This window comes from Electrona antarctica (genome assembly GCF_951216825.1).
Source record: "Electrona antarctica genome assembly, chromosome: 8".
NCBI classification, from domain to species: domain Eukaryota; kingdom Metazoa; phylum Chordata; class Actinopteri; order Myctophiformes; family Myctophidae; genus Electrona; species Electrona antarctica.
Window position 1 is genome coordinate 29,484,515 of NC_136789.1, and position 13,267 is coordinate 29,497,781.

The 13,267-nt window shown below is 39.5% G+C and overlaps 1 protein-coding gene across 1 annotated transcript in view; it reads left to right on the forward strand.

The window, feature by feature from the left end:
* Positions 1-7,070, forward strand: part of nova1 (NOVA alternative splicing regulator 1) — a 41,488-nt gene extending 34,418 nt beyond the window's left edge. Inside the window, exon 4 of the mRNA XM_079508668.1 lies at positions 1,474-7,070. Coding sequence (XP_079364794.1) covers positions 1,474-2,496 — 1,023 coding nt within the window. The 3' untranslated portion in view covers positions 2,497-7,070. The remainder of the gene's footprint in view (positions 1-1,473) is intronic.
* Positions 7,071-13,267: the final 6,197 nt, after the last annotated feature.

Genomic DNA, 13,267 nt, shown 5'->3' on the forward strand with positions numbered 1-13,267 from the left:
TTACATTCCCTTATATGTCTAGGGGTTATTAAAGGATTCCAAGTGAACTGAGGTTTATTCACGGTGCTTCAATAAGGTTTATACAAGACAGAAGATATGCAATAAATTACAATGAGTATACATATATAATATGGGAGTATATATCTATAATCTTATCTAGACAACCTGCAAGGACTAATACCTATAATTTAATGGGTTTCCAACCAAATCAAATACATGGGCTGAGCCCTCTACTCGAGCCGAGTCGAGTTACAAGTTCAAGTTAAATGTTATTTGAATTATATAATAGCCAAAAATGGCTGTATGGGGCAACCCAGAGAAACAAACAAAAATAACTATACCGACTCTAAATGCCAAAGAACCCTCTACCTAAACCTAACCAACAAAAGGAAAAGGGTTACAAATGATAAAACTATATAAACTCTCTACTCTAACTAATGCCTAACAAAAGAATGACTGTTACAAAAAGCAAGCTCCCATACTCCTTCAAATTATACCTTACCACTTGTGTTCTCAGTATGACTGACTGAGTCACAATGCCAACAAGCTCACATCACAGCTGCGCTTAAGTAGGCTTCCACAAGCTGGCCCTCTGATCGATGATAGGCTCACGGTGACGAGGTGGGCAGGTGGAAGGTGGATGGTTCTCCGCCTCCGAGCACCGCAGCATCAGCCAGACCTGTGACTGAGAACTTCAATCAGCACTCTATACAATATATAGATATAAATATAATCACTGTATAATATATCATATATATATATATACAATCACCGATTATGTAACAAAGGTAAATTGTGCGCTGTATGTTAATGTTTGACTTATGTCGGTGTTGACATAAGGCTTAGGAGAGAGGGTGTAGTCACTACTACATTATGAAAATGCATGTTAGTCTATTAGTTACCAGTCTATCTGGTTCTGTGGGCCATGACCCAAAGGTTCTATTAGTTACCAGTCTATCTGGTTCTGTGGGCCATGACCCAAAGGTTCTATTAGTTACCAGTCTATCTGGTTCTGTGGGCCATGACCCAAAGGCCTGGCAGGGGTCAGGAAAAAGTGAGGGTATGGGGTTATTTTTACCTCCAGTCTTCCATAGCTAGACAGAGCTGGGTGGCAGCTGCAGCCTAAACCCCTGGGATTAGCAAACCGCTGAGTAGGGTAAGTTAAAGGGCTAGTAAAGTAGACTGAATGAGTGAAAGACATCTTTATCTCTTTCTTTCTCTCTCTCTCTACCTACTCTTCAACCTCTCTGTCTTTCTCTCTCTCTCTACCTACTCTTCAACCTCTCTGTCTTTCTCTCTCTCTCTACCTCTCTCTTCAACCTCTCTGTCTCTCTCTCTCTACCTCTCTCTTCAACCTCTCTGTCTCTCTCTCTCTACCTCTCTCTTCAACCTCTCTGTCTCTCTCTCTCTACCTACTCTTCAACCTCTCTGTCTTTTCCGCTCTCCGTTTTGAATCCTTTTATTTCTCTGCAGGCTAAATTGATCGTGCCAAACAGCACCGCTGGGCTGATCATTGGCAAGGGCGGAGCCACAGTCAAAGCTGTGATGGAGCAGTCCGGGGCTTGGGTGCAGCTCTCCCAGAAACCGGAAGGCATCAACCTGCAGGAGCGCGTGGTCACCATCAGTGGCGAGCCCGAGCAGAACCGCAAGGCCGTGGAGATCATCGTGCAGAAGATCCAGGAGGACCCCCAGAGCAGCAGCTGCCTCAACATCAGCTATTCCAACATCTCCGGCCCCGTAGCCAACTCCAACCCCACCGGCTCCCCATACGCCAACTCCGCTGAAGTGCTGCCCAACGCGGCCGCCGCGGCCGCCACTGCCTCCAGCCTCCTGGGCCAGGCCGGCCTGGGTGGCATGGGTGGCTTTCCCGCCACCATGGCCAGTTTCTCTGGCAACGACCTGCTGGCCATCACCTCAGCCCTCAACACACTGGCCAGCTACGGCTACAACACTAACACCCTGGGCCTGGGTCTCAACCCCGCGGCCGCTTCTGGAGTCCTCGCTGCCGTAGCAGCCAGTGCTAACCCGGCCGCCGCCGCCGCGGCTAACCTCCTAGCCTCCTACGCTAGCGATGCTTCCGGCGGTGGCCTAGGCCACCACGCCGCCAGTCTCGGTGGCTTCTCTCTAGGTTCTCTGGCCGCCGCCACAGGGGCTTCCAACGGTTACCTAAACGCCTCATCCCCACTGATGGCCTCGTCTCTGCTGGCCGCGGAGAAGCTGGGCGACGGGGCCAAGGACGTGGTCGAGATCGCCGTGCCCGAGAACCTGGTCGGCGCCATCTTGGGAAAAGGAGGGAAGACGCTGGTAGAGTATCAGGAGCTCACGGGAGCCCGCATCCAGATCTCCAAAAAGGGAGAGTTCATCCCTGGTACGCGGAACCGTAAAGTTACCATAACAGGGTCGCCGGCCGCCACGCAGGCAGCCCAGTATCTGATCAGCCAGAGGATCACATACGAGCAGGGCGTGCGAGCTACCAACCCACAGAAGGTGGGCTAAAAAGGAAAAAAAAAAAAAGAGGAGGAAGGAAAGAAAGAAAGAAAGGATGAAGACAGAGGTGGATTGGGAATCAAGAGAGGGTCACCGACGAATATAAAAAAAATAAAAAAAGAAAGAAACGTCCAAAAATCTGTTCAATATTTCAGTATCAAGTGAGAGTCACAAAAAGGAGGAGGTGGGGGAGACAACCAAGATGAGTGTGTGTGATATGTGAATGTGTTTTTAGGACTGACCGTCCTGATGTTTTTTAAAAGTTTGTGTCAAGTCCTTTTGATGACGGTGATCAGAGTAAGCTGAACTGGTCCACTGCCAAGCTGCAGATTCAAGGGTGAGGTTTCAAGTTTTCACCCTCCTCCAAAACCTCATAGCTGTTTTATTATTTTATTTTTCTTCTATATTGTATTATTTTGTTAAAAATTTTCAGTTTTGCAAACCTCAGCTCCCGGTGAGTTGAGTTGTCAGTTGAAGTTCCAGTTCAGCTAAACGGAGCTGTTTCGCAAGCCTTGCTCTTTGTATTCAATGCAAAAGGCTTTGTTCACACAGGGGAAAAGCTCTCTGATGGGCACCTGAGGTCATCTCAGACTATGGGGGAGCAATCTGAATTTGATTTCTTTTAATGATCTATTTTGACTTATGTTGAATTCTGGCTCATATCATAATTGAAGTTCTAAAATTTGGGTATTTTATATTTTCATCCATTATTTATTGACATGATCTCATTCGAACATAAGTAGATTATTTAAACCTGTGAATTGCAGGTTGATCTGAATGTAAAAACAATATTAGCCTATTGCTATTTTTTATTTACAGGGATCAACTATTGTGTTGCAGTGAAAGAAATGTATAATTCATACCCAGGCTGAACTGCACAGTTACTGTCTGCGAGTAAAGTTCAGGGGTTAAGTAATCAATGTGAGAGGATAGCGGAGACACACAGGAATGTACAAATATATTTTACATTAACACACATTGAAAATCCTCCCACAAACGCACAGATACTATGAAACATGCTAGCATAATCACTCAAACACAGCCACATTTAAAAAAAACACTGCTTAACCCTTTCTTGGTGCTATGGGATTTAGGTTTTTATCGCCTTGAAAATAAATGGCTAGATCAAAATCCTTTTGGCAATTACTCCCGGCGGTATGTGATCCAAAAATTCTAATGTCGACCAAGCATTTTGTAACTAGACCCCATCCAACTGATAAAATGGGTTTGATTTCAACATTTTGTGATGGAGATCAAATCCAGTCTTAAATTTACTATATTCACACGGTGGCAATTTTGCTCTCATATCATACACAATCCCTACCCCTCTGAATACGATGTAAGAGTGAAATGGCTACCCGAATATGGTCAATACTTAATCGTGTCACGGTGATATGTCAATTCCCTTCTATCTCCTGACGTTCCTGGCGCTAGAAATCACGGAATATTCTTGAATTGGTTTTTCTATAGTAATTGACCTTGGAGAGTTCTATGTAAAGCCCCCTGAGATAGCAAACAGCTAGAGGTAGTTCAGACTGCCTTTCAGCTGAAAGCGACATCTAACAGCTACAGTTCCCAAAGGAACAAAGTATTTCAAAAAAATGTTTTGATGAAAGAAGAACGCTGTACGAACCAATATCTGTGAACAAAAGAAACTATTGCCTTTACATTAAGGACATAACAATACTTGGGAGACTAATATGATAATGAGAGGGAAATAGAGTGACACTTGGAAGAAGATATGGGCACAGATGTCTGTGAACCATCCTTTCTAATTTGCATTAAAACAAAGGGATTCTGCTGTTGTTACAGACAGCCTGTTCTATCTCCCCTGAAACAAACATTTACACTCACCTATATATTGGATGTACACCACAATAAAAAAAAAACATCGCAAAACTGTTTTGCCGTTGTATCTATGGACAGTTTTTTTTCAAACGCAGGGTTTGCTAATTTGCGCGGAAACACATTTTCAAAAAACACATTTTCAAAGATTTAACCCTGGCTTGCTTCTATGCTGCTATCCATGGTTTTCACCCTGAGTACACTGGGTCTCGGAAGACTGGCACTGTGAGATATGACGAATACCCAACGTAAGGTGTGGCTGTCCCTGGTGGGATCTATTTGACCTATACTTGATATAGGCACATGCCCACAACATCTTCCAGTATTAAAAAGAACAAATATCTCCACAAGAGCATTTATATTCTAATGTCTTGAGATGTATTTGTTTACTAATATTGCACTGCAGAAAGCTGCTATACCTACTTATATAAATGGACGTTTCTGATCAGTTCTAATCATATAAATCCCAGATACTCACATTTTCCCGCACTTGCATTGTCCAATCTTATTCTGGTCCTCTCCCCACTCCAAAGTCATCTCTCAATAATGTCCCCCATCAACCCAAGCTCTATGATCAGCCTTCAAAACAAATGGCTGTGAGGGTTGGTGCTGAAAAGGTTCAAGAAATCTGAAATCGGAACCACGCTTTCTATGAGAAGTTGAAGGAGTAGCTATTGCTGTAATTCACGATTCACACGGAAAACAATGTTAAATTGTTGGAATTAATTATTTGTGTCCCGAACATTGTGCATTGCAACAGTTACCCTCGCTTCCTAATTGAAGATGTTCCTTTCGCAATATATCTGAAAGAGCTTCAGAATGGCCCATAAATGAAATCTGGCCACTAGTGAAAAGATAACGTTTCACTGCCCAAACATTTTAGCATATGTTAAGATACAAGCACAAAACGACATGAAGTTTATCGATGCAACCAGACTGCTTGACTACAGAGAATCCTCCTTCAAAGCTGTCTGATCAATATGCTGTGCCAAATACTGTTTCTCTCTGCCCTCCATTAATGTTTCTCCTCTCAGCATTGGATTCCCCTGCATGTACTTTGTGTTTTTCACAATTCTTACGATTCGTTTTATGTCCCAAACTCTGTCCGTGTTTCTTCCTACACTCAGCTCTCCCCCTCTTTCTCCTTCCTCCTGTCTTGTCTTCTCATGGTTGCCAATGTGTGGGGTGCAGGCTGTGCTGATACGAGTTATGCACTATAGGTCAAAAGGGTACAAAAATATTTACCCGGGCCATAGAGTTTAAAAGGCTACAATGCGCAGACAACACCTGCCCCCAAAACTGTGACACCCACAAGACCAACCAGCAACATTAGCTCACAGTATCAAATTCCCTCTATAAGAAGAACAAGTAGGATTTAGAAAGGTTGGTTTATACCATGAACTATGGTGGCCTTTTAGGGAAGGGAAAGAGTCCTTTCTTTCCTGACAGAAGATGAAACATGAAGGCAAAACAATAGTTGAACGACTATTGGTCTGTTGGCTGAACAAACTTAGCTTGTACTTCGGCCTCTAAACAAAACATAGCAAAGACAGAATGCATAAGAGAGTGAGAGAAAGGTAGGAACTTGTTTGTGACCTCAAGCCGAACTAATGACATCCTTTATGCATATCCTCTTATCTGAAAATGACAAGAATTCATTTCTGTGGAATACAATATGTCATGTCATATGATCTATATGTACTTTATTGTAGCTATTCTAGTTTGTAGTCCAAATGCAGTCCAGCGTTGTCGATACAATGTGAACTATGTTATATTTGTGTGGATGATGAGAGTGCCAACTAAGCCTGATTAAGATTAGCTTCGCAATTTGTTTGTGCATTATGATGACTCATCATCAACAGGTGGTGTCCATATTTCTGTCATTGATGATTTAGTTTGACAGTAAGAAAATGTAAAGAATATTGGAAGCAATATAGTAGCATGTTGTCCTGTTTTGTGTTTTATGTCTGTTGTATGAACCTTTGAAATTACTAAGATTTTGAATGAATAGGTTTACATGTACTTTTTGTAAGTTATGAAAATGCTGCTATTTGATAAGTAAAGTAAACTATACAAAATATTTTAGTTGAAAAGATGTCTGGTCTGTTGATTAGAAACATGCTCTAAAAGGTTGGAGCATAAAACGAGGTGTATAGAATACTATACAGTATCGATAAGATAGTAAAAGTAATAATAGACTCCATAGCCAAACTAGACCTCTGCAGCTTCTGAAATTGTAGATGTGCGATCAAATGTTAGATATCAATAACTTGTTTAGAAGTGCTGATCAAGTGCCAATCAAACACTGTCTTTTAAGTTAAGAAAAGATAATCAAATACATTACTTAAGAAAACAAAGGACAAATACCTTGTTGTGCATTGTTTTACCCCATAGGTACATAGATTAAGAGTTAAAGATTGTGATTTTTATGGATTCATGTTTTACACTCCATGCATCCCTTGTGTGTTTGTTTGACCTGTGGCTTAAGTACTGCTGTTTTTTCACAAAATGTCTGTATAGGCCAGCATGGACTAAGCATAACATGTTATAAGCATTCATAACATAGCCATTAACAATCAAAAAATGTGTTTGTGGAGTTAGGTGTTATCTTTTTGCACGTCTTCTATTGCATGGTATCAAAGTGAATTATGGGGGGGTGGGGAAAAAAAAGTAACAAAAATTTGCGAGATAGTCTCTCGCAAACATTCAAAGACATTAAACGCTGCATGCAGTCAATTGTAAAGCACTTAAGTTTACTCACCTCATATAAAAAAAAAAGTTGTTTCTTGTACGTTGGGAGGGAGCCCATTATTGTCATGTTGGCCCTAAAAAAAACACACCTCAATTTCCATCAATCAAGTCGTTTTTGTTTTTTGTTTTGTTTTTTATATCAGAAAGAAATACTTAAATATTTAGGTAAAGTGAGGAACATTACTACAAATGTGAAACAAGCAAACGTGAAAATGTTATTCAGTGCATTGGCTCCATGTGTTTTGCTTTATTATAGGCATCAGACAGACACGCATTTAGTCAAAGTCAGGTTGAACCTTATTGCATATAACCTGTGGCATCATTTTCTTTCGGATATTATTTTTACCACAGCTTTGAAAGCCCAGATCTAATCTATGAATGTACCCATATACTCTTCTGTTGAATGTTATTGGTCTTTTAATGTAACTTCAGGGCAGGAATGTCAACATACATGTAGAGTAAATATCTATGTCAATAACAACTTTTCAGCTATAGTCAGGTAGGCCAAACAGGGCCACGGTCATAACCCAGATGTGTTTTAAACCAACTTCCGATTCGCTGTCAACATTATCCTGTTTGTTTTGGTGTTGCATAAATGCACTTTACTGATCAATGGGTCCTATCTTTTTACAAATAACATCTCCTATTATCTGCTGTGAAACGAAGCGAACCATGTTGAATTTCTACAGTTTCTGCCATTCTTTGCTGTTGCTCTGATGTTTTCGTATTGCTTTTTTATTATTTATTCCCTGATTATTTGGGTCTCATGAATGATGGAAAGGGTTGGGATATCACTCACAATAACATAATACATTGTTTCCTCAACTCCAACGCCCCTCCCTCACATTCCTGTCGGCAGAGGATTGTGTCAATTATTGCACAAAATATTTGTAAATAAATATGCACAGGTCCAAGGTCACGGTATCTTTATTGTTAAATCTTTTAGGATAAAAGAGGAAAAGCTAAGAGAGTCTAAGAGGTCTGACTGTGCCATTTCGCCCTTTTTATATTGTGCTTTTAATAATAAAATACAATTGGTATATAAGCAACACAATAGATTCACTGCATAATGCGGGGAGTCATAGGACGCTATCTATAGGTCTTACTAATATATCTGAGACAAAAATGGCACCAGCAAAATTATGTTTGCCTCTGCCATGTCAAGGTATTATAAAATTTTAGTACAGGAAAATGTCAAAAGTATATTGCTATAAGGCAATATTTGTGTTTCATTATTTAGTGTTGCAACCCCCTGTCACTGTTGTCGCTGCTCAACAACAAATTCTTGTTTGAATGTCAAACAAAAACGATATCATTCCAGAAGCCTTTTCTTTTTTCCCCACCTCAAATGTTTTTGTGGACATTCATCAAACCCCTTTGGAGCCCTTTCACAAGAAGGCTATAGGACTGACTTTAAACGTTACAAACGGCTTGAAGCGCATTTCATAAAACCTCTTCTACCCAAGTCTTTTTTTTCTCCAGCCTATATACACTATCATGATTTGTATTCCTAAATGTTATATGCGACTGCTACTGAATTCACCCTTTAAATGGATTGAGATAATCTGAGCCCTTTTGTCTGAGAAATACAGGATTTTTTTGCCAACCAGACATGAGGCCATTTTTGTCTTTGACTCTCTGAATCTCCCTGAACATAGTTGACCTTTTCCATCCTCAAGAACTCATTCAAAATGTTGAATATTCTACACCACCTTACTGTCAGATTTCATGAGACTGTTCTTACGTTATTGTTTTTCAGTCAGTTCTGCAGGGTTGACAACTTGAAAAAGTGTTCAACAGGAAGAAAAAATAGCTTGACAACACCTTGCAAAGTTTGTTTTGCTTCATTGTAAATATCTTTTGGGGATTATATTTTTCTTTGTCTGTTTTTCCATCTAAAAAAATGGACTGACAGCATAAAATCATATTTTCGAATATGAGCAAAGTGATGTTTTTTGGATTAGAAACATTTCTCTTTGATATCAGTAATCATCACTGTTAATTCTGTCTGTTTGTGACAAGGAGAATTTGTGAAAGTCCGACGTTAACTAACCCAAGGGCTTTCTAGGACAGCATTTTTATGTATTTTAAAATGATATCCTCTGAATATAAATAATGAGAGAACAGTGTCTACTAGTGCCATTACATTGAATAGTGCTAATGATAAAGCTTTTCATGGCAAATATTTGTCAGCATTAAAGCGAGCGTGCCAAATAGTTCCATACTGAGCCAAAGGCAGCCAGCCTTCATTCTAAGTGTTGGATCACTGAAACGGTTTCCATCCACCGCACCCAAAAGATCACCCTAATTGTATGACATTTAAGCTCATGTAACTTTATTGATATGCTGCCAGTCTGTTTTCTGCTTTTGTCAGAGAAACCTCTCGGAAGCAGACGTTTCTCTTCCAAATGATTACACTGTTGATGAAAAACTAAAACAAAAAACAACAGCAACTATGGCGAGGGACTGAGAGAACTTTAAGTGTCATTTGTGTTTCTATTAGTTTTTTTTCCAAGCATCATTCATTAATAGATTTAAGGGTAATGACTATTTAATGTAACTGTAGTACTGTGTTTGTAAAAGAAATTCAGTGAGTTGTGTTTTATGACTCGTGGACAACCCGTGAAGTCAGCATTTCAGTGTTAATAATGGAATTGTTTTTTAAAGATTATTTTTGCGACGGCAACAAAAAGTCATTATAAATGTTCATTTTAACATCACTCGTCTTGCGTTCCTTTTATTCGTCACCTCTTCCCTCTACTATGTCTCATTTGAGCAAATGGTCACGTGTTCATACTGTTGTCACGACCAACACACTAGTAGTCGATCAGTTTCCTATGGAGTGCTGAATCGTAGCACACACTGAATGACTAGTCTGTGAGACGATAAAAAGCACTCTTCCATCAAAATAATTCATTTTACCATGCATGCTCTGCACGAGCTCTGTGCACGGTTCCTTGCATTTCTGACCCTTCAAGTAGTACTATATTTAGTGAGTGGATACATACAATGCACCAGTGTTTTAAGACATGTTATAGACTGCCATGATTTTAAGTTGACTGATCCATGTGCATTAAGCACAAAAACATTCCTCCTACCTATACACCTTTTCACATTTTTCTCATTTTTCAGAAGGTAAAAAAAAAAAAGAAGAAATCTCCAAATGTTCTTTTCAAATAAAGCCACATCTAATTAAACAGATTATAGGCTGAACCAATTTATGAAAGAGTCACATCAAATAGGGTCACTGACTGTGTCTAAAGTTACCATGTAGCTTGCATGACGCTTATTTACAAATATTGATACGCAAGGCTGCATGGCCAACAACATGGCCTATACATGCAAGTCAGTGGTATTCTTTTTAAACTGGAGGAAACGTTGCCAATTTTAAGTTTTAACGCTTAGCTTTTGCTGTTGCTCTGATATTATAGTTAGTTTTATTTTATTTTTTTAATGTTTTTTTTGTGGCTTATGCCTTTATTTTATATATTTTATGGAGGGACAGACAGTAGGCTGACAGGAAATGGGGGGGGAAGACATGCAGTAAAGGCCGTCGGGATCGGGAGTCGAACCCGCGGCACACTGCCAGACTGGATTACCAGCCAAGGTGCCTGGACCACTGAGCCATGGCCCAGGCCATAGTTAGTTTTCTTTATTTTCTTTTTTTTATTCCCAGATGTGTTGGTTCTCATGCATGAGGGAAAGAGTTGGAGCATCGCTCATAATAAGGGATAAAACATATTGTGACACCTGCTTCCTCACTCCAAGGCGTGTCCCTCACATTGTTGTCAGCAGAGGTTCAGCTTTGTGTCAATCACTGCACTTTGTTTGTAAACTTGCAAAGCAAAAGCAAAGCAAAGTTCTTTGTTTACCCAGGGTGAATGGACTAAGCTCAAGATGCTTGTTTACAGCCAGACCCTGCTCATAGAACATTTCATGGTAGGGGTTCAATGCCTTGCTCAAGGGCACTTCAGCTGTGGTAATTTTAACAAGATAACAAGACCGCTCCGCAAACCGTTCGGCCACCGCTGCCCATATGCACAGATCCAGAGGACTGACTGTGCCATTTTGTCCCATTTATATTCTCGTGGCATTCAATAATAAAATACAATCTGTATTAGGCAACAGATAAAACTGGATAAATTGGGAGTCAATATAGAATATAAATATAGAATATAAATCTTAGTTTTACTAATATACTAGTTTTCTGAACCAAGATAAAAGAAGGAGACACATATTAGAAAGGCTCACTGTGTAAAGCTTGCAAGTAGCAACGTATTTACAAATTGATAAGCAAGGCTGGCCGACGACAAGACGTAAATGTATGTGCTGATGTCACTGGCATCATCTCTAATTGTGGGTTACATATTTGCCAATTTAAAGTTTTAAGTCATGGCTTTAATTCCCTTGTATATTTCCTTGTTCCACCAGTGGGAAAATATATGGATTTCATGCAATATTAAGAACAGGGCATTAAAATTTGATGTCGTATTTTTCACAATAAAATTTACAAATTAAGTTGCTATAATGTATTATATCAACATGTGATGAACAATATAGTTGAAAGTAACCATTTTAACGTTGTAACGTGTGCCTTCATCATGCAGTATCAGAATTAGAATCGATCAGTTTTATTTGTGTAAAGAGGTGGGTGAAATATTTTTTTGTGCGCAGTCCATCATTGTGTAGTATTGTGCAGAGATAGCATAGACGTAGAGTGAGAAATAGTTAAATCAAACATAGATAGTGTACGTGATAGCATGTCACATTATGTTTAGAACAGATGTTTAGCAGGCGTGTATGTACGTTTTTTTAAAAACCATTAAATATGCAGGTGTAGATACAACATTATTTTACAAACATTAGCAACAAACATTACAATGTACATTTTGAGTGAATGACCATTTGTACCTTAGTTAACATCAATAATGCGAGTCTAGTGATCTCAATGTTAAATTATTTGAGTTGATCCGAGTTCTCCTTTCTATCTTGGCCTGGCTGGTGTACGTACGGACGCCTGCAGCAGTTTAAGGCCCATTTGATTCCTACTGTGGGAGAAGGTAGCAATGGGCTTGAATGATAAAACTGCGTTGTCAAGGTAACAGGATGTTCTGGAGACTGCAAATATGTCATATTGGGGATGCTCCTATACAAAGACTCGACCTGCAGCCTTGGAAACTCTGCACACACTGTACACATGCATGTACACTGTACGCCTTGTGCAGACCTGTTATTTCCAAAAGGCTAAAACATTTGAAGAATCTATTGTAATTTGAAATAAGTCTGATACATTTTACACACAAATCTGCTCTTATATGGGTTTCTCTTTTATAAGTCTTTTCAAATGGTGGTTCCGTGCATGCAGGCCAAATGCAATCAATGTATAACAAGAACATTTTTGAGACCCACTGCTCGCAAATGATGGAGGAGAGAAAAGGTGGAACTTAGTGGAGAATCTGGCACAGAGGCACCACATATAACATGGCTCCTGATGTAACCATGGATACCTCTATTTCATGGTTGAGGTAATTTTAGCTGGAGTGGAATTTGAAGGGAAGATATCTGTTCCTATACAGAGCCTGACATATAGTGGCGCTTTTTTAAATGTATATGCATATATACATCCCAATAAGGTGAGTCCTAAAATGAGTTAGCAATTTATATGTAGTACAATGACGTGTGTGCGTGTGTACACTGTGTGTTTGTGCCCTGTACACACACACACACACACACACAATTTGGACTTCAATTTGCAACAAATATGCATCCATATATAAAAATGGACTGCATATAAATAAATGCGTAGATCAATTGAGCAGTTGAGACGAATAACAGGTCTTCACACTAATTATCCATAATGTATAAATCATGTATAAGGGGTCAATCTTGATTGATTGAATATATTATTAATAGTTTGCAGATAGTACAGTGGTACACAAAGCACAAAGGGTGTGTTTCCATCGAGGTCCTATATATTCAATTCATTGAGACATTTTTAGCCTAGCCTTATATATGCAATATTTATTGCCAATAATATACAATAGTATGTCAGATGAATTGATTGAAGTATTTATTATCAGTTTGCAGAATTACAATATATTTCAAGCACAACTCAATAAAATTAGGTTTCTCATTTTGTTTGTACACGTCTTGTAACAAGACGTGTACAAACAAAATGAGAAAC